A 21,156-nucleotide genomic window follows, 5' to 3' on the forward strand; every position below is an offset into this window, starting at 1 on the left:
ACAAAGACGCAGTCCAGTTTCGAGTGAGCTTCAAACTTTGAGTTGAGCTTTTCGTTGAGCTCAAGCCCTACTTTTTGTGTAAAAGAATAAAAAAAGCTTTTTATTTTGCCTCCACGATGTCGTTATTAAAGATCATAAAAGTACCTGTTGGCGAGTAAAACGTAACGTTTTTTTTGAAGCTGTATTTTGGGCTGAGATCGTGTCGATCTCGTTTGTTCATGTTTCCGTCTTCAAGCGGTGTAAACACGCGCGCTTCAATAAAAAAGACAAAAATTAACCTGTTTTGGCCAAAACGGCCCAGACGTGGCCACAAAGGAAAAAACGGCGTCAAGCACACACGATTCTAACAGAGCATCTAACTTATTTGATATATAGCACCACTTTTTTTATCAAAAAGAAACTTGTCTTTTACCAAATTCTTTTTTTTTCATCAAAGTCGTTTCCCCTAATATTTAATCATACCATGGGCCCAACAATAATTGCTCCTATTTCTTTTAAAATTCGAAAAAAGACTAGTCTTCGTTACGTAAGAGTAGAACTTGCTACGCCGGGAATCCAAAATAAACGTGTTTTTCATGGTACTCTCGGCTTTAGTTCCTCATCAGTGTTTTATGGGGATAACACGTGTACCAGTTGATAGAGTTAAAAGGGCGCGCGTCATACTTTTATAAATTTCATAAAATTGTAAAATAAATTCAGCTCGCTTCTCCAACAACATCAACAGGCCCAGTCTCAATTTCATCTTCACTCCAACACCGGCATCTACGAGCACGAAGCTAACCCCAACAATTGGGGCACATTCACGAGCCAGGTAATCACTCAACACTTCGCAAAAAAGTGTCAACTGTTGAACTTTAAGTTATTATTTTATTTGCAGACTTTATTAGCGGAACTGTACGATATAGATTAATAGATGTATCTGATGTGTATCTGATGCGTGTCTTTTAAGCTGGAAGGTGTCGAAGTTCCACTTGGTGAACGGCTGGCGGAGCTGTCTAAGCCGGATGCCTGCGACATATCGGTAAATGCTTAAATTCGTCCTTACTAATATGATAGTGAAGGGTTTAGCCGCTTTTATCACTGCTGCGCTCCCAAAGAATTCACAGATAGGCAACCCCACGCTCAACTAAGTCTAAAACAAAAGAACACGTTCTTTATAATAAAAAATATCAAATAAGATATAAATCTAGCTTAGAAAATCGTATTTGGCGGGGCAGTCTTAAAAAGCATCAGTCTGAAGTTCCATAATTGGGAATGAAAATAAAGGCTAACTTAGCGGTAAAGTGAGACAATGATTATGGCAATCTTTGAAAGGGTATTATCGTCAATAATCTGCAGCCGATTTAGCTCTGTTTGTTTTGAACTATTTTGTTCACAAAAACACTTTGTCTGATTACATTGATCAGGCGTTAACGAAGTCGTTGTTGTCAATTATAAAGTAATTGCTGTTCATTTGATTTATTAAAGTGTCACGTTGAAAATACGCATTATTACTGAGCCTGCTAAATTTCCGCCGCCAAAAACAGGAAAACACGATTTCGCCTGTTTCAAGAATAAACAGCATTTTTAGAAAATCAAAGAAAAAGCGCTGTTTGGAAATAACAGAAATTGGCCACAACTTGACTTGCTTAGTTGAAAAAAGCTAGAAATGAGAAAGTAGCGTATTCGGGAATTAGGTTAGCGCGCGCCTTCTTCTTTTAATTATGCGTCGGTCCAATTTAAATGTAGACAAAGGATGTGTTATACGCCCTGCATTTTTTGGGGAATCGTGAATTCTAGCACTTAGTCGCAATTCTCGCTTCTGCGCCTTCGAGGAAACGCAGCAGCGATAAACTGCTCACGTGGTCACGTTACTCCTAGTGAATTTATTTTTCTCCTCAGCCTATTACTCAAGCAAACGAACCCAGCCACGTGCGGAAATGAAAACCACCCCGCACTTATCCCATAATAAATACTCAACAGCTCAAACCAACTTCAACAGTCTTCTTTAATAAGTTTAAATAAAAGAAAGAGCAAGAACCTTGTCGAATCCACTGACTTTTCCCTAAAACAGTCAAGTCCTTTTTTATCAAACCAAAAAGAAGCTGCACACTTATCTGGTTCCTCTAAAAACCCAAATCTAAAATTTCTAAAAAATAAACAAAACGAATAAGACCAAAGACTTTTCAAAGCGGCTTCGTTTTTAAAAAGCCCATACACGGCTTTTCATTGAAGCTCTTTGAGATCCTGACTCAGGTTTTCGAAACAGGTTACCGAGCTCATGCTTTTATCGTCTTATTTTCTGGTGATCTAGATATTTGTCTGAAAATAGTTAAATTCTTTAAAAGATGCGTTTTTCAAATTCAACATGCTACAAACTTGTGGGAAAAAGTAATTGTTTTCTGCATTTATATTTTGAAAAAGTGCAGCTTTTTTTAAAACCAGCTTTTTTTATGTCTTCATTTCAATTTTAAAGGTGCTCGGCGGTTGTTTGTAAACAGCGCGCGTGTAGTACTACAGTTAGCGTGAAAATATCTAAATGAAGAAAATATTTTCGCCTTGTGGTCGTTTCAATAGAAAGGTTGAGATGAAATAATTTCGGCTTCTATCAATCACGGGGGCGTCCTGCGAACTCGCCCTGCGTCTAGGAATGTTCGTTATTTTAATTTTCAAGATTCACTCAACTTCGCCGCCTGCTGCATTTATTTTTTCATATTTTAAAAATGGTTTCAAGGCGAAAGTTCAACAAGGCATTGAATTACGAGAGGGCGTGTAAACAATTTAGGAGCTTCTGGAAAATGATAAGATAAAATTTCAGTTCACGTTTCAGGTGCAGTTGGAGTACGACTATCCGCCGGATTACGCGCCCCTCGACGATCATCCGCATCAAAGGTAACTCCACAAAACGCAAATCCGTCCTGACGTGATTGCTTCTTTTCAAATTCCCTTTTCCTGGTATCTCAAATTTCAAACTATCAAAAATTTCAACTTGCATTCAAAATCACTTCTCCGGCAGCCTGTGTTCAAAACCTGAGCAGATGTTTGAAAGATCTTTGATGAAAAGCTTCGAAGCGTTATCAATTCTTACGAAGTCACTTTGCGGCTTCATTTCTTAAAAAGCCGCTACGCGGCTTTTCATTCTCGCTCCTTCAGAACCTGACTCAGATTTTCTGTACAGGTTGCCGAGTCCAGAACACAGGTCTACTAATGTAGTTGTAATAAAGTTTACTTCAAAGAATTCGGAATTTAGGAGAAAGAGAAAAAAGCTAGATTCTTATGCGATGATTCTTGTGCCGTCATTTTGGTCAATTTTGATTTTGGCTTTGATCCTTTCGGAAATCTGTTGAGTCCGAAGTGAGCCAAAATTTGGCTTCTTTCTAAAGCGCCGCGCGACAAGGGTCATTACGCGAATTGACCTCGTCGAGAATGGTTAGCGAAGCAGCTGAACTTCTGTTTTGCGGCTTTCAATTTCGAATAGCGGGATATTTAAGTTTTTCTTAATAACTTGGAAAAGAACTTATAAATGGCGATTTTCAACCTTTCCAGTTTTTTTCCGCCGAGAAAATAGAAAATAAAAACCTCCGAAAATTGTTGACCTAGAATTTTTGTTTGGAGCTAAGGGCAGGCAATTCGTGCAAAAAGATACGTAGATAAATTGGGATAAGAGTCGAAGTGAGTCACAACTAATGTTGTCTGTTTGTTGGCTTGCTGGTGCCAAGTAGCTAGGTTTGGCAATGTTCGCCGCGTGGAGCCGTCTTCTAAAGCGAAGATGGGAAATATTCAATTAGAATAAACTCTTTTACGATAACGCCCGCCACATGGCGAGGACACGATAATAGGAAATTAATTAATTTTTGCCAGGCTTGGCGCAAAAACGTGTTTCAGATTGCATAAATTATTATCCCAATTTTATCATTTATGGAAAATATTGAAAACAGACACACACGTTCTACCATTTTTTTAAATACCTAAAACAAGGGCTCGACAACCTGTGTAGAAAAGGGTCTGAAAGAGCTGAACGAGAATCGGTTTTTCCGCGACCAAAAACGTTCATAAATTGTTCAGTTGCGTTCCCATCCAAGAAGACCCAGAAGCGGAGCACGAACTGATCCCCATCCCCACTGCTGACCCAAATGATCCAGACTGGGAAGAGACTGCGCGCGACCAGCTCGGGTAAGACTGACTTTTTTCTCGATGATACGGGGCGGGTGCTTGGGCGGGAAAAAAACCGCGAAAACCACGGCTATCTTCGACCTCACAAAACGGATAGCGATATAAAAGAAAGAATACGGCGAACTTATCGAGTAGATAGCAACTCTTCTGGACTGTTTAGAACGTGGCGGTATTAGTACCTAGCTTCATATCGCCAATTATCGCGATGTGGGTGAACACTATTTTACCATCGGCCATGGCGCTCTAAAATATTCCTGACTGGAGCCGGCAACCTGAGTCCAAAACCTGAGTCAGAGCCTTAGACGACTAAAAAGGTTATGTTTTGAGTCGAAACCTTTTATTATCTTAAGCGGGTAAATCTGTTATATTTTTCGTCTAATTGACATGACAGCTCTAAACGCGCGCAAGAATTAATTACTGACAGACTCGAAGCAGCTGATTGTGCTTTGTTGTTCTTAGTTGCGAGCCAAAATGAAACATTTTTGGAAGAAGCTCGATCAGAAGAAAGAAAATGGCTCTCTAAGTTCAAGTTAAATAAAAATTTTTCAATAAAAGATGCCAGTTAGAAAACGACACCTTCCAAGATAGCTGATGTAAAACTGAAAATCAAGGTTTTTAACTAAAAAAGCAGGTTTTGAAAAATACACGGGCCTCTTCCTCTCTTCGCGTACGTTAGGTGGTCTGACCGCGCCCCGGATTTCGGATACAGAGCCACCCAGTGAGGGGCTATCCTTAGCGACCTTTGGATAATAAAATACTACTTCTAAAAACAGCTTCTTTTTTCGGTTAATTGGGCTAAAATTTCCTAGTGCACAAGTTCGATAAATTTTTTTTTATTAATAAAGATGTGGATATAACAATTTGATTGGCAATTGAAATAAATAATTTTATAAATGAAAAGGAAAACTTTCATATTTAGTTTGCATGCAAGTTCGACTGCGATGGAATGGGACTGGTCCAGCAACTCGAACATGTCCGACGAAAGTGACGACAACATGGAGGAAGATTTCGGCTCGAGCAACAAGAAAGGAAACCGCCGTCCGCGGCTAGCAAACCGAAGCCGCCAGCGAATAGCCGCAAACAAGCGCGAACGAAGCAGAATGAAGGTCATCAACAAAGGTAGCGTAAAAAATGTAATGTCTGGAGTATTTTTGCAATTTGGTCGTTTTTACGTGGTAGATTACAGATTTGCTTTGATGCGGCTTTTCAGGGTTCGAAAAACTTCGAAAAGTGGTGCCCTACGCGCGGAATGACCGGCGACATTCCAAAGTCGAAACTCTCCGCCTCGCCATCGACTACATCCGCAACCTCGACGCACTTTTAACCAGGGGACGACAAACACCACGCAACCTCCCCCTAAATATTATTTAACACCCTAAGGAGCAATCGGAGCATTCTAAACTTTAGAATCTAAAGTCTTTCTTATCTGAAGACTAGTATATTTCTCAGACTAACTCTAAGAGTCATCTCTTTAGTCGTTTCTCGTTGCATAATTGCAGATTTTTTAACCTGAACGTTGAGGCTCTTTTAAGCCTGTATACGTAACTCTACTATTCAAGGTCCCGCGGAAGGGATGATCCCATAATTTCGGCTCTCAATCTTTTATCGCGTAATTTCGGAAGCCGCTTTACTCAAGTAATCGAATTTTTAACACAAAAAGATACCCTCAACTTTTCGTTGAATGAAAACATTGAGCCAATGAGGCCGAAAAAGTGAAAATGAAAAAGAAATTGGTCACGTGTTTCATCCCCGATAAGACGACACCGGCGCATCTTCTTCCGATCTGGCGGAGCAACAGAGCGTCATCGTGTACTACACTCCAGTTGGTAAATCCCCAAAATATTATTTTTCTTTTATCATCGCTCGGCCGTGATTAGTTGAGTGACTATTGCGTCTTTTTCTTTAAAGATTAGTCTTTATAAACTTAACAAGGACCGAAAAAATACGTTTCTCTATTCAATAGTAAAAGGTTCATACTGTAACTAGTGATTGAATAACTAGCCACAAGGCTCCAAATTAGAACCGTGGGTGATCTTCTAACACCGTGTTCCTCGATCACTTCCAACAACAAGAGTACAAAGTTTACTGTAAGACTAGCCATTTTTTCGCCGGCAAAGCCACAAATTCTCATTTTATAAAGACCTTTGACCACGGGTGTAGGAGTAATTTCGCGGTCGCGTTTGACGTCGCCCCTGCTATTTCCACAACAGCGTTTTCGATCATTTTCAAAAAAATAGAAAATGAAAGTTAATTCACTATTTCGTAAGTCTGGGAAAGAAGCGCCCATAGACGCAAACACTAATTAGCTCAAAAGAAAACATTCAACCAACGAAATTTCCCCGATAAAAATAAAAAAAGATTTGTCTTTTCAAGTTTTTTTATTAATTTTTTTTGATAAATATATTGTGAAAAAAATTCGTGGACGAAGTTTTGCGGCTTCGTAGAGTTTGGTCTAGCGAGATGGTTTGGAATTTCCGTTTAGGTACAAGTACTCACGTTGTTTTATTTTTTTGTTCAGGTGAGGACCCGTCGCAAGCTGTTGCTCACTCGCTATCTTGGGTCAAGGAGCCGCAAATGACCGGCAGGAAGGGTCATCGATTCGTAAATTCATACAGTAACTTGGCTAGGACGGTATTCAATTGACAAGTGATGGAGCAAACGGGAAAGGTCCATCTTGCCCCGCCCTTCCACTTTTGAGCGACAATGGGAAGAGCAACAACGCGCGCTAAAATAAACACGTGATAAGATTTTGTATATAAAGGAGTTGCTCCGCCGATAAATACGGTAAAGACACAATAGAATTTCAGCAGGGCAACTGTAAGGACGTTGTCTTTAAAGTATTGCCCACTGTAATTAGAGAATTTATCTCTGCCCAAAAAGTGAAAGCTAACAAAATAATCTAAAACCCAAAGAAAGCTGTTTTCCGAATATAGTTCCGAATGAGCGCAATGGGATAATCCAGGTAAAGAGCCAAAGGCACCATTTGCTTATGTTTTGCATTTTGACACGTTTCCGCCCATTCTTTGGATAAAACACCAAAAGTAGCGACAATTGACTTTTGCGCTTTGAGCGAGAAGCAAGAAAATAGCTAGCGTCAATAATTTTCAGATAGATCCGGTTTCGAGGGTTTAAAAAGAAGCTTCGCGTGCTTTATTTTTTGCGCAATTACTTTGCCGTCGCTCTAGAGCTTCTTTTCTACATCCAAAAATTGCGCGTGAACGTACAGGTTGTTCTGGTGAATTAGAATTGACGAAAACTGTTTCAGACGCAGAGGATCAGAGCGCGCGTATGGTATCCTGCTTTGTCGGAACGCGACTCGAACACAAAGGTGAGCGGCCGTCACGTGTCGTTTTTGGAATCGACAAGTCACAACGCGGTCAATTTCAATTCCAAAAGCGCTTCCGAGTAAATACAAATTAGTTTCGTTTCTAATCCAGTTTAAATCGCTCGCTCGAATTATGCCAGCCGTCCTGCAATTTCGGTGACAAAAGGATCCAAGATAAGCTACTGTCGAATGTCTGGCAGACAGGATCAGCGAGTTATTACTGGTAGATAATAAGCGGCGTACACAAACAGATAACTTCTCTGGCACACGTTTCTCAAGTAGCTCCCCTTAAATCGCGCAAAGGGGGGTCTTTAGCCCCCCAAAAATGCATAAACACGAATTCCCGCGGCGGGAAACCAAACTCGTGTTCACTTCTTTCTTTTTAATTTTCAGGGTTCTGTTCCCGTCGATCTTCTCCCACGTCCAGCAACAGCCTCGAATTCCGTGAGCCACCAGGAATGGATCGAAACTATTCTCAACAAGGCGCAATTTAAATATTTTAAATCAAGCCCCACTTCAGCAATCGCACCTTTTTTTACTAAGGGAGATACACAAAGCCTATTCAAACCTAATTCTTGGTTCGGCAAGCTCTGTAAAAAACTCGAGACAGGGTTCTGAAAGATCATTACTCAAAGGCAGAGAAGGTTCTTTATTTTGAACCAAAATTTTACATAGAATGAGAAGTTAATTATCATTAATAATGGTAAAATGCGAATTCGTGTTCATTTAAGATCTTTCAGAACCCAGACTCAGCCTTTTTACACAGGTTGCTGAGCCAAGACGTTAATTTTGTTCCTCTGAAGGTCGAGCTTTTTCTCCATCCAATGTTAAAGTAAAGACGAAATGTGGACTACGAAGTCGACTGTATATTTATTGACTCGCGACCCTGTATGTTATTTCTAGCGCCTGCCCAGTTCTGCCTGTACATATCCGGCTTATGCAATAAAAAACACGTTCCAGCGAATCTTCATTTTTTCAAATTTTCACTGCTTCAGTCTTTCTTTTCCAGCAAATACAGTCTGATGCGTCTGTAGAAAAGCAAAGAGAAATTTGAACCTTTCGATTGGTTTTATTGTGAAATTGAATAATTTTGTCTTGGCAGAGTCGCTTTTAAAGGGTCAGAACTGTGTCAAGCGTAAAATCAGCTGAGTAAAGTGGGTCAGTTGGTCAATGATTCGAATCAGCGGGTCGTCACTCCCTCGATTGGAATCAGGTCAGCGCGTAGATAGAAGAACAGGAAAGGTGTGCGGCAATAGGCGTAAAATTCATATATAAAATATTTACAAAATGTAAAGTTTTTCTACAGTCGTGTCACAGTCTTTATTTTCAGAATTATGTTTTTTCTGAAGTCACGTGGAAGATGAAATAAGCAGCTGAAAGAAAAGAAACAGCTTCAAGATTATTACTGGCAAAAAAAGAAGTAATTTAACAAGTAGCCGGGGAAAATTGGAGCGAGAAATTTTGTCAATTTAAGTTTTAGAAAAAATGTCCCTTTGAACTGGTAGAAGTGGCCGAATTCCGTCGTGACGTGCCACCGGCGGTTTTCGGAGATATTCCACGCTCAAACGGACTCTGAAACAGATTTACAACTAGAGCACCATCATCGTAAGTTCAACCAATTTACTGTACCTCCCTTTTTTGTATCGTTGTAATTTAGACTCAAAAACCTGTGTTGAAAGCCTGAGTCAGGGTTTGAAAGATCTTTCATGAAAAGCCGCGTCGCAAATTTAACTTTTCAATCAATTTTCAAATTCTAGGGAAGACCCTGACTCAGGTTTTCTACTCTGGTTGTCGAGCTAAGGCGGCAAATAGATCAATCGTTTGCGAAAGAAAGTTTTTCGACGAGACCACGTGACTTCAGAACAGATTTATTCACCGCTTGAGAGTTCTGTATTTCCTTGCGTATTTTCCCTTGCTTTCCACTTTATGTAACTACGCCTGTTGGAGGAAAGCAAGACATTCTAGCACTTCAAAACTCCAACTGCGAGCTTTCAGGGTCGAATAAAATCGTGCTGAGCGAAGCTGAAAATGAACTTCCAGTGTTTTTCCTGAAATTGCATGGCGATCGCTATCTTCTGTAATTTTTGCACGCGGCGGGCAGCCAGGATACGCCGCACAAATATTTTATGACCTCTCCCTGTTCAACCGAAGCCGACGAAAACGAAGAGCTTTCTTTTTGAATTTTGTTTCACCTGCAAAATGGACTATCTTATTTAATTTGAAGTTTTGACTTTAAAATCCTAGCTGCGTTTGTCGATTCTACAATTTTCTTCTTGATTTAGCAAGAAAAAAAAACAATTTTCATGAAGCCCAAAACACCACTAATTTTCACATTCAATAGCGTGCGAAAAATTGAGCCTGCTCATTTTACAACTTTCTTCTTTGAAAAAAACCCTTGTCGTGTTCTTTTCTTGCTGAGATGAGTTTTTGGATGGGGAAAGGTGGATCATCTAGCATTGGCGAAATTCGGTGAAATATTTTGGGTTGAGCTGATCTGTCTTGTAAATAGAGTTTATTCAGAACTATCGTCGCCCGATCACTGTAAATCCTCGCCGAGTGCCAGATAACATTCACAAAATAACATTAACTCATAACATCTTATCAAAAATAGTTTCCTTAATAATTTTATTCGAATAAAATTTTGTTAAAACATATAATAAAGAACTAATCGTTTATAATATAATTAGAATAACAGTCGTCACTTATTATTAAAAATGTGGTAATAAATATTCATGAAAAGAATTTTGAAGATGGTTTACAATACGGGCAACGCAGCCTCCCTAAATGTTTTTTGAGCAGAGAAAATAAGGGTGTCACAATCTTGAGTCTGCAAGAAAAGTCAACTTGAAAGCGACGGTATCGGAGGTAGTCTTACCTGAGGATTCGTTGATGATTTTATAAATGATAGAATCGAGATTTCACCTTCGAAAGTGATTTTGATAAGTCAGATTGCAGCGGGCATAGCTGGGGTTGTATTGCGCGTGGTTGTGTTGGTACTTGGGCTTTTGTTTTTACGACGGTCGGTCACGACGGTCAGCGGTCAGCGCGGCGTTGCGTGGCTCACTGGCGCCCTCGCTTCGAGTCACCACGGCTCAGGGGGCGCTCGCGAGGCCAGTCGCCGCCCGCTCCATATATAAGAAAAAATGGCGCATTTTTCGGTATTGGATCATGTCCCTGTAATTTTTTCGAGCGCTCTGGACCTGGCCGTTCGGCGCTTCGAGATATTGCGGAGCTGATACCTTTCACCAAAAAATGAAAAATGACCCTAGTTTTTTGAAATACAATCAGAGAATATGTCATGCGAAGAAACACACGAAAGAAACCAACTTCAACCTCCGAAAGGAGCGTTTTCAAGAGATTAACTTCACGTAAGAAAATCAGCTACCAAAGAAGCAAGAAAAAAAAGACAATTATCATTTTTTAAAACAAGAGATTAAACACTCGCCCAATGGAGAAAAAAAAGAGATTTTCAAAAGAAAACAGCTTTCACCCTTAGTCAATTAAATATTTTTATTTAATTGGGCTGCCAATTTCAGGAAGATCTTCCAACTCTAAAACCTTTTCCTAGGATGAAAGAAAACATCAATGAAGATCTCAGCAATAGATTTTGATATCTGCGATTCAGGTACTTTCTTAAACAAGATTTTGTGCGGTTTTATGAGTTTATAGAATGAATGTTTTAGTATGAGCCGTAAGAGGATAGCATGAATCCAGATTTAGTGAAATATTTGTTTAAGCGTTTCGAGATTGTAATAATGTACCTTTAATACGAATATTAAATCAATCAAGTGTAAAACTGTGCATAGAAATGCGAAGAAAAGTTGACATTCAAACTCACTTTTTTAATAAAATCTATTTTTTTATATAAAAATGCTAACTTCAATTTTAGATGAAAAATACCTTCCTCAACCCGAGAAAATGCTGTACCTCAAGGTAACCATTTGACTCTATAATAATCTTTCTAGGACAATCTAAACAATCCACCATTTCAACTCTTTTCAACAATGTTTTATTCTCAAAACAAAAAAGAACAACTCTGTACATAAAATTTGATAAATCATTCGCAAAAACACGAGCAGCAGCTGAAAACGACTTCGAAGGTGGAACAGCCCGAGAGAAGATTTTTCGCCGAAAGTATCAACCGAAGAAAACAAAAGAAACTAAATGAGCACTACTATCACGCGAAAAGAATGAAAATGTTAACCTTTTGTACTTGAGTCGGGCTGCGCGGGAAGACGCGCAGCTCGGCGCAGATTTAGACCGCGCGGGGGGCCCTTAAAAGGGTCTTCCTGCAACCACCCTTACCAGTGTTCGAGGTACAGGCAGCCTGCCAATACCTGTAGCCTAGTCCAGGACGTAAGCTCTTCTCCCATGAATCCGTCGTTTTCAAAAAAGCTCAAGAATGGGGCTAGCTCCGTTCTTCCCGATGATTTTTTTGGTTATGACCCGCGTGGGGTCGAATCCCAGCAAGTTACAAAATGTTTCGCTTTTGCTTCGCGCGAAAACAGTCAAAACGAATTTTGTAAAATATTGTAGTAAAGGCCCTCAAATACAGTAACAATACAGTAAACACTCGCACCCACTAGTTGTAAAATTCTCCGCAATAGCCAGGACCACCCAACACAACTAGAATGACTAATTAATTGGTGCAAATTAATTCTTTGTTCCCCCAAGAACCAATCTTAAAAATCGTAAACTTGTCAAATATAAAACTCTTTTTAAAATATACTTTTTCATGAGCTAAGAGGCGATTCATTGTGGACCGTATTTCTCAGAGAGTACGTCCCGGAAACCATCTTTGCACCCAATAAAAATTCTTAAAAATGTTCTCTTCCGTGTTACCTAACAGCAAGTTCGCAGCAGGCCGTATTTATATGCACGCAGGCTAGAATGGATTTAAACGGTCTAAAAGCTTGGCACCAAAACAAAGAAAGCAATTATGAAAAACAAGGCCAATCGAGTTTCGGTGACGTGTTATGAACAAATGTTTCTAATTGATCGGACAATTTATAGCTTGATAATTGCTCCATCCGTTAACTACTGCAAAGAAGACCATTTTCTAACTCAACAATTAACATTTATCAAGGAGGCCAATTATAGTTCTGTTTTTTTAATTAATTTGTCAAGTCCTTTTTTGTTTGGAATTCGTGTTCGATATTTTATATTCAGCAAAAAATTAATAATAATACTGAAAGTGAGATCTTTTTGAGCGTTTCTTCTAGTGGTGGCCCATTCTTCCGCAGAGCATGTAGTCCTGAGCAGCGGTGAGAGAAAGAGATCGACAATTACCGCCGCGTTAAATTAATCTGAGAATCAAATATACGCAATTTACCGTTCGTCTCCGATATTACCGGGAACGTTTGACAGAGTGCGTAATCTACCTTCAACTACCTTGAAGCAGCTCGCTACAATTAGACACTTTTTAAGAAAATAAATTAAGCTTCTTATGCAAGGCGTCGAGAAGATCTCTCGTACCGCTGGTCCTTGAGCTTTTCCTGCATTCCGGCGAACCTGAGGAATCTTCGGTACTCCTTCGCGGGTTACTCTGACGCGAAATTTATCTAGCTGGAATTTTTCCAATCAAAATAAAACACCTAAGAACTGCGGCAAAATCACAAACTGTCGTCGTCCAAATTTCGCTCAGTTTTAACCCTGCCTCGTCGCGCACAGCACTGTACATTCGCACTCGCACATCAGTCTTTCAAGGCTCAACTTTTTGCTTTTAGCTCTTTTGCCGTTTCCTTGTTAAATTATTTCAAAAATTTTCTGAAAGAAACGGCAAAAAATGCTAAAAAGAATAATAGTGATATTCAAAGTGAGCTTCTTTCCTTGTCCCTATTTGGGAAATGCTGCTCGATTTCGTTGAAGATCTTGTTTCTTGAGATGAAGTCTTTTGCCTACAAGAAATCTTTTAAACACCGAATACGGACAGAAACGAACGGAAACGTTTCGAGGAGCCTTAATTCGCAAATGCTCATGTCAAAATAGGAAGGGACATGTGTCGGCCAATCTTACCGATAACGTATATCCGGATGCTGTTAATCAGAACACCTTAAGGTCGTAACCACCAGATCTACTTTCAATAAGAGAACCCCATGCATATTTATCAGATGAACTCTAGGCTCAGCAACATGTGTGGAAAACCTGAGTCAGGCTTTGAAAGAGCTTTTCTTTAATGCTGTCTCAAAGCCTTACTCAGGTTTTCCACCAAGGTTACCGAATGTAGGATGAACAACTACGAGAATAACAGTAATTTTTGAACTCAAATTTGGCGATTTGATTGCTGGTTGTTTTGGTAAATTATCAGAATGTTAACTTTATCCTTTTAAAAACTTGATTTAATAGACACAAGCTGTATTTTTCTCATTTTTCCATTAATTTGAGTTAATTTTTAATCGGATAAGCATTTCAAAAACCTTCTTTAAAACTTCTTAAAATAAAGCGGCGTTAGCAATGTGGAGCAGTGTTTATGTATACACAGCGAGAATAATCATTTCTAATTGGCATTATGTGTACAAAACCCCAAACGCTAATGAAATAATCATGCCCAAATATAATTGTCTACTTGCTTGGTCATTAAATTCAAAAAGAGTAAAGTACCTCAATGATCCAGCGTTCGTCTTTGTTGTTCGAATTGGCGATCACATTAGCGTTTTCGAATTCGATAGCTTGCACCTTCTCCGAAATGTTTTGACCCGGATACATAATTTTGAGGATGGAGAGGATTCCAGCGTGACTTTTCTGAGCTTCTTTTAAGATTCTACTCCTTAGTTTCAAACCGTTTCTACATTCTTCAGGTCTGGGCTCGGCAACCTATGTAGAAAACATGAGTGAGGGTCCGAAAGATCTCCCCTAAAAAAATGGCGTCGCAGAATTACGATTCCAATATATTTCTAAGTTTCGGCGAAGCCACTTTACGGCTTATCATTGTAGATCTTTCAGACACTGACTCAGGTTTTGTACGCATGTTGCCAAGCCCAGATTCAGGTGAAAGTTTCACCGTGAAAGCCTAAATATGATCTACTGCTGAATGTCTTCCGGGATAACTGCTTATGAAATAAGATTTAGATCACATTTTTAGGAGAATTTCGAGAGGATATATATTTGAGGGTAAATTGCGTAAAATGGCGTTGCGTTGCGTTTTCCACGTTTAATGTGATTAAGTGTGTTTACTGGTGCAGCTTTAGGGCTAACTGTACTTTCAAGTACTAAAAGCCGTTCCTAAAGAAAGTCTGATTTTGGTTTGCATCTGTGGACTCTACGTCGATGACAATAGCGCGGGGACGATCCTTAAAGAAGAAGAAGTAATTTTCGTTCCTTCGAAAACGGCGGCTAGTTTAACTCGCTGACAGATTGATGGAGAAAAGGAAATTACCTGCGGTGGAGTTGAAAAATGCCGCGCTGGGAAGTAAGTGTCGATTTCATCGCGATTCACTTGAGCTTCCGTCCGCTGAATGCAACGTGACCATCATTTATCATTTTTTTAAAGAGCAGATTTAAAAATTACGAAATGAATGATTATCATTTGATCATCATCATAAATTTTCAGTATAAAAGTCAAGAGAAGCCATTGAATACCTATTTTCCTAATGAATGTCACAAATAATTATGAGTTTAGCGTTCGAGTTAGGGTTTTTACCGCCTTCCAACGTTTAGCGAAAGTAAGAGACCTGACGGCCTTATCCATTCCTTTCCCAAATTTTTCCACAAAAGTTACGTCTCGATAGAAATTCTCATTCTCAGCGAGAGAAAAATATTCGGATCTCACAAGAGTATTAAATTTTAACAATTGTGCGGCACTCTCCAATTGCGGCAGGAATTTTATTTTACATGCGTAATTTTAAATACCTTTTTTATGATGTTCGTCTTTCGCGCGCTCAGGCTCATATTTTCTGACTTTTTGAGAAAAAATTGAAAATCGGAAAGCCTTTAAAAATAAATTTCTTTCTAGAGAATTTCGAAAAAGACCTTTTATATTTGAAAAGAATCATCGTTGATTGCGATATAAATTGAGTTTGTTTATTAGTTTTCAGTTCGTTTTTCTAGAGGCAGAAATACTTATCCGTAAAGTTGAAGTATGCTCATTAATCTGGGCATTTAGCTCGTTCAGCTGACTGCTGCAGTTTTGTACAATAAATAAAGGTAGGGTCAGTTTTTGGAAAAGTAAAGGGGCTCTGCTCAAGGGCCGCCGAGGTAAAAGTTTTGGAGGTATTCAAGTGTGGCGCGGTAAATAAACTGGTATTGCTCCGCCGTCTGTATCATTCCCGGTCGCCGGCAACGCATCAGCTTCACTGTTTGGAAGATGTCAACCTGAATAGTCGATGATTGCTAGACACTCTCATTCTCAACTAACCTCTCCTTCACATCGAAGACGCTCTAGAATCACAGTGAGGCCGATAAAAACGCCTGTTCTCCCGACTCCCGCCGAGCAATGGACACAAATGGGCCCAACAACTCCAAATTGCTCTCGCGTCTTGTGAACCTAAAATTTTTTTTAATTATCTGCTTATACTTGCCATTCTACTTGTCCGATGAGATCAATAAAGTTATCAGCATGAGAGGGCACTTCCGCGCCTTCTGGCCAACTGACAAAGTGAAACTGGCGAATTGTTCGGGAGGTTCCGTCGCGCGCATCTGTCATCAGAAATTCCCTAGAACGAATTTTAAAAAAGAAAGTTTGGGTTGTGGAATTACCGCATGACAAATCCTTCGCAACAGAATTCGCTGGTAAATTCGACGATGTAATATGTATACCGGGCTTTTTTGCCTTCCGGCCAGTACCTTAAAAAGTTTAAGTTTTCCTAACTTTAAAAAGATTCATTACTTTGTGCACTTTTCGCGGCCAAGTTCGTTGAGTTGTGTAAGCATTACTATCATGGTTACGTTGTTCTCCCAGATCATCCGCCAAAAATCATCGCTTGTGTTTGACATTGGGGCTTGGGTGGCGATGTACGCGCCTTGAAATGTTGATCACTGTACCTCATTTATTTTTTTTTACCTTTTTCCTTATAGCCATCAATGAAAGAAGCGTTGATATAGTCGCTGCCTTCAATGCCACGGATAGGACGAAGGTAGACTCTCGAGCTATCGTAAGGGAGAACATTCACCAGTCTGTTCTTTTTCTTGTTGCAAGCCAAGCTCGCCGCTATAAATCAACAATGAGCTCCGAATATTGTATTCAGGTTGATACCTTGTGCGTGAACGCGCCCTTTCGGCATGAGCTGAAGTCGTTTGAACTCTTGATCGAATCCAGTCGCGCCAGCAGCATCGACATTGCTCAGTCGCTCAATTGTTTTTGGAATTTCGCGCGCTTGGATTTGAGTCCCGAATTCCAAGTTGCAAGAACTAAGGGCTTCAACTAGAGATAGTGTTTAATTTTTTCTTGGATAAAGTGGAGAGAATCTTACCAACGGATTCGACGACAAAAACGTATTGTTCTTCACTTTGTATTAAACCAGGTCTCGCGACGCGCATGCTCTTCAGCAATTCAACAGGCTCAATGCTCATACTCTTATTCGCCCTCTTTAGCATCGCCAAGGCGAGAAGTAGACATCCCGTTCTTCCTAGCCCAGCTGAACAGTGCGCAATGATTGGCCCTTTTCGCACATCTTCGCCTGGAATCCTTTCAAGCAGAGCCAAAAATTGCGCTGGAAATTCGGGCACTCCGCAATCTGGCCAGCCGTGGAAGCGAATCTGGTTTACTTCGCGCGTTTGACTTCCATTTGCTAAATTGAGCCGCGAGATCGACCAGAACGCGAGATGAGACTCTTCAAGCAACGAAATAGTTATTGAGCCGTAATGCGCATCGCCCATGTCTTTCTCTGGCCAGTACTGAACGCATTTGCTCCTGCCGCGCTCTTCCAGCTCGCAAAGCATCACAATACAGGAAACGTTGTTCTCCCATGTCATTTGCCAAAAATCTGCTATTGTGTTCTCTAGTGGGCCTTTGTGACGGATAAAAATATCAAAAAAATAGTCATCGTTATGTACCGTATTTTGTTTTAGCAAAATTAGAACATAGTTTGATTTTAACCGGACCTTGAGTTGCAATCGCTTTTTCACTTGGGTCAATTTCTATCCAGTTGGCATGGATGAACTCGCCGCTCTTGAGTTGGACGCGGGAGTGATCGGGGCAATTTGAATTGCCGTATCGGCACTTGTCCAGAGCTTTTTGCTGCGCATGTGCTGGCATTTCTTCTGACGCCTGGATTAGATGCCACTCGTCGTGCAGCTTCAGTCCGCCGTTCGCCTTCAATGCGTCGAGTTTTGAGCTCAACTCGGTCGCTTGCTTGCTCAGGGAGTGATTAGAGGGAGCCTTGACAGGACTGACGTGTTCTGATGCACGGTACTCATCTGATCGTTTGATACCACTAAGATACGGCTTATCCCCACTCATCCGTCTTTTAATAACGAAGAAGACGATTGCCGAAATGAAAACGAAAGCGAGTGTCATTGCAGCGATGATTATTGTGCCAAGCTCAGTGGTGGTGCTGATCAAGCTGCCAGCTTCCGCGATGACATGAATGGGCTGAGAAAGGCGCGTCGAGGAGTGTTTCCAGTTGTTCACTGCGTTTCGAAAGTGAAGTCTAACGAATGCGTAAAAGACACCTGGAGGTAGATTTTTGTTTTCAATTCCTTGCGTTTGGCCGCCGCCGCCGATGACAAAAGGTTTCCCAGCGAAATGGTTCATGAACTCTTCATATCTCCACTGCGCGACTATCCAAGCGAACGGTTCATTTTCTTCTTCGCCCGTCGATGAAAATATTTCTTGCGTCAAATCATCTGGCCGCGTGTCGCCGCGTTTAGTAACGATTATGGAAACGCGAGTAGGACTGACGCCACTTCCAAAAGACGCAAAGGGGAGGGTAATGTTGACCACGCCGCCAGGATTGATGCTGTCAACGCGGATCACGTCGCCTAGCGTTGGGGTCGTTGTGAATTCGACTACTTGTGAGGTTTGGTCACTGCCAGTCATGGTTATTGAGACGATCCAGAATCTAACATGTACTCCAGCTGCTAATTTTTGAATTTTGAAGGAAAGCGCGTCCTGCTCAAGCGTATCTTGTTCAGGCTGTTCATCATTTATCGAGTAATAGACGAGGAACTTTTGCACATGCTTGTGGTACTGGGGCCTGTCCCAAATCACCTGTGCCCAGTTAGTTCCCACTTCTACTACGCGCAGGTTCTGAGCAATGACTCGTGTCAAACCACAGAATCCAACAATTGGCTGAGAATAAGGCCCCGAGCCCTCCTTGTTGATTGCAGAGACTGAAAACTCAAACCGTTCTCCACAATATTCTGACGCATCCGCTCGATTGTCCAGAGTCAAGTTGAATCGAGGTGAATGAACTGATCGCTAGAAATCAAAATTAGTCTTTTGAACGAAAAATCGCTCATCGATTGCGGAAATAAGCTCTTTTAGCTTGAGGATTTGGACGTTTGCATAAGACTTGAATTGAATAAAATGTTAACTCTCTGACTTAGTTATGCTAGCATTGATTTTCTCTTCAAAGCGCGAGACTTTCATCACAGCTGTGCGTTTCTTAATGCAATTATTATCGAACTTGAGCGTGACAAGGGTCAAGTGTCTGATCGAATTTTGTAACAGATCAGTCGATTGAAAATATCTACTTCGTTATGAAAAATGCTATCTACTTTTAGTAAAAAAAGATGGTGATATAGTCTATGTCAAATAGAGGTAAAGAATAATTTACCTAGAAATGAGAATGAATTGTAGAAAGTTAGTTGTTTATCAAGGTAACTCGGAAAGTTGTCAAGCTGGTATACGTTCTTTCAGAATCGAAATCATTTTAAACTTGCGTTGGATCTGTCTTTATATATGATTATCGAGATTTAAGGTCATCGACAGATTTGTATGTTTATGCGCTTGAGGGGAGAAAATTGAACTTCAGCGTGTTCCAGCTCTCTAGGGAGAGATAATCCAATTTCGCCACACATGTGCGACATCAAAGGACACATTCACCTTGCCCCGTCTGTCACAAACTTAGAAAGGTTAGAGCTAATTCATCGACTGTCATTTTAAAAATCTTAATCGCACTCAATATATGTTCCGCGGAATTATCCACATACAGACGCTGGATGCACGCCAACAGTATCTATATGTCAGCAGACGATTAATTTACTCGAGGCGGCATTAGTGAGCATTCAGAGAGTCTCTGTATATTCACTAACGCTTTTAAAGACAAAGCAGATCTAATGGACTATTTGCTAATTACCTCTGCAAAGCCAGCTTCTAGCGGCCAGTCTTTAGGGTCCATTCGTCTGTTTCTTTTTGGAGTCGCCAGCCTCCAGCGAATATTGTAGTTGGTCACGTGGCCGCCACTGCGTTCTGAAGGCAACGGTCCCCAAGTGACGGTGATCCTTTCTTCCGATGAGAAGACTTGAACCCCGGGCGGCGGGATCATAGGCGCTATCGTTTCAATAGCAACGATAACCGTCAACGGGTTGCTTTTGTGACTTCCTCTTATTGCCACAAGACGGAACTGATACTCGTAGCCCCATGCAAGCTTGTCAAATCTGAACTGCGCTCGATCGCCAGAGATTGTAAAAGAGTGATCCTCGAAACTTGTAGGAGCGTTCTTTTTAACTCTGAAAATCTTGACTTCGTAATCGTCAGGATTTTCTAGACGCTTTGGCGGCGAGAAAAAGACCGTCACTGCCTTGCCACTGATGTCAACGGGTTGTGATAAGCTGGGACTGTTGGTCGGCCCAGTCCGGGCTTCAATAACTGTTGACCATTGAACGTCGCCAGATGATAAGACCGCGCCGACCTGGGCGAGATAGTCCGCGTCTGGATCAAGACTCAACTTCTTGGACACCGTCTTCGAGTCAAAAACTTCCGTTTCAGTCCATTTTTCATTCGGTCGTTTTGAACGAATTTTGATTCCCGCCAGTTCCTTCACTTTTTCGATGGCAACTTCCAAAGGAGCGTCAACGATGATTCTCCTTGCAGAGGAATCACGTTTTCTGGCGTTAAATCGATGCTCTTCAAGGTCGTCGTTGAATTTTGCCGGCTAGTTCTCTGTCCGTTCTTTCCGTTAGCTGTTACAATCGCTAAATACTCTGTTTCAGGAGTGAGTTTTCTAAAGACGGCGCTCCGAGTTGAAGAAGGAAAGACATTTTTGGCAAAGGGAACACCAGAGATCTTTTCTGAGATAGAGACCACGAAGTTAGAAAGAGTTTTTTCGTCGCCAGGCCAATCCCACTGGACGTATAGATCGGTAATGGAGGGGCGAAGAATCAGATCAGCGATTTTTTCAACTGGGACCAAGTCCAACAGAGCAAAGTGCGCTCCTTCTGACCAAGGGCCCACGTGACTGGGCGAAATAGCGCGAACTTCTACAACATATTCGCCAAATTTCAAATCTTCCAAAATCAAGAACTGCTTCGTTGAATTGAAAATTTCAAACTGGTCGGCCGAAGAGAGCCGGATTTGAAAAGCGTCTGGACTTGGCGTTCCAGACTCCGTCAATCGCCAAGAGACGTTTCTGCTGAGCGGTGCGGCGGGCAGCTCCTCGACAGTTGGCAAAGGGAGTTTCTCGAGCAGGGGCATTGTCAATGTCGCGAGTTTGCTTCCCTTGCTTTGGAAACCGTATTTAGACTTGGACTTGACTTTTAATAGGATGAAAGATGTAAAACTGCAATAAAAACGAAATCGC

At 40.9% G+C, this 21,156-nt stretch overlaps 2 protein-coding genes and 4 long non-coding RNA genes across 6 annotated transcripts; 3 read left to right on the top strand and 3 right to left on the bottom strand.

The window, feature by feature from the left end:
- The first annotated feature begins 953 nt into the window (after positions 1-953).
- Positions 954-5,523, top strand: LOC145708915 (transcription factor Atoh7-b-like). Its single transcript, XM_081786611.1, has 5 exons — positions 954-1,021; positions 2,810-2,871; positions 4,045-4,152; positions 5,072-5,271; positions 5,363-5,523. Exons 4-5 carry the CDS (start codon positions 5,094-5,096, stop codon positions 5,521-5,523), a joined length of 339 nt encoding a protein of 112 aa, XP_081642737.1. The 5' UTR covers positions 954-1,021; positions 2,810-2,871; positions 4,045-4,152; positions 5,072-5,093.
- A 1,430-nt stretch (positions 5,524-6,953) lies between these two features.
- LOC145708253 (uncharacterized) lies at positions 6,954-8,430 on the top strand. Its single transcript, XR_014134813.1, has 3 exons — positions 6,954-7,114; positions 7,418-7,480; positions 7,871-8,430. It is a non-coding gene; the product is annotated as an uncharacterized LOC145708253 (long non-coding RNA).
- A 2,215-nt stretch (positions 8,431-10,645) lies between these two features.
- Positions 10,646-12,296, top strand: LOC145707088 (uncharacterized). Its single transcript, XR_014134728.1, has 3 exons — positions 10,646-10,845; positions 11,046-11,102; positions 11,367-12,296. It is a non-coding gene; the product is annotated as an uncharacterized LOC145707088 (long non-coding RNA).
- A 991-nt stretch (positions 12,297-13,287) lies between these two features.
- LOC145708916 (uncharacterized) lies at positions 13,288-14,209 on the bottom strand. The gene is made up of 2 exons (XR_014134864.1): positions 14,078-14,209; positions 13,288-13,374 (listed from the first exon to the last, which is right to left on the bottom strand). It is a non-coding gene; the product is annotated as an uncharacterized LOC145708916 (long non-coding RNA).
- Positions 14,210-14,685: 476 nt separating this feature from the next.
- On the bottom strand, positions 14,686-15,382 carry LOC145708917 (uncharacterized). Its single transcript, XR_014134865.1, has 3 exons — positions 15,326-15,382; positions 14,853-14,927; positions 14,686-14,766 (listed from the first exon to the last, which is right to left on the bottom strand). It is a non-coding gene; the product is annotated as an uncharacterized LOC145708917 (long non-coding RNA).
- Positions 15,383-15,497: 115 nt separating this feature from the next.
- LOC145710609 (receptor-type tyrosine-protein phosphatase delta-like) lies at positions 15,498-21,112 on the bottom strand. The gene is made up of 10 exons (XM_081788396.1): positions 19,714-21,112; positions 17,516-18,833; positions 16,885-17,421; positions 16,668-16,835; positions 16,476-16,622; positions 16,302-16,434; positions 16,172-16,258; positions 16,002-16,128; positions 15,831-15,959; positions 15,498-15,787 (listed from the first exon to the last, which is right to left on the bottom strand). The coding sequence occupies exons 1-10, from the start codon at positions 19,900-19,902 to the stop codon at positions 15,656-15,658; spliced, it is 2,967 nt and encodes a 988-aa protein (XP_081644522.1). The 5' UTR covers positions 19,903-21,112; the 3' UTR covers positions 15,498-15,655.
- Between the last annotated feature and the right edge of the window lie 44 nt (positions 21,113-21,156).

Source organism: Oikopleura dioica, chromosome XSR (assembly GCF_907165135.1).
Source record: "Oikopleura dioica chromosome XSR, OKI2018_I68_1.0, whole genome shotgun sequence".
Taxonomy (NCBI): Eukaryota; Metazoa; Chordata; class Appendicularia; order Copelata; family Oikopleuridae; genus Oikopleura; species Oikopleura dioica.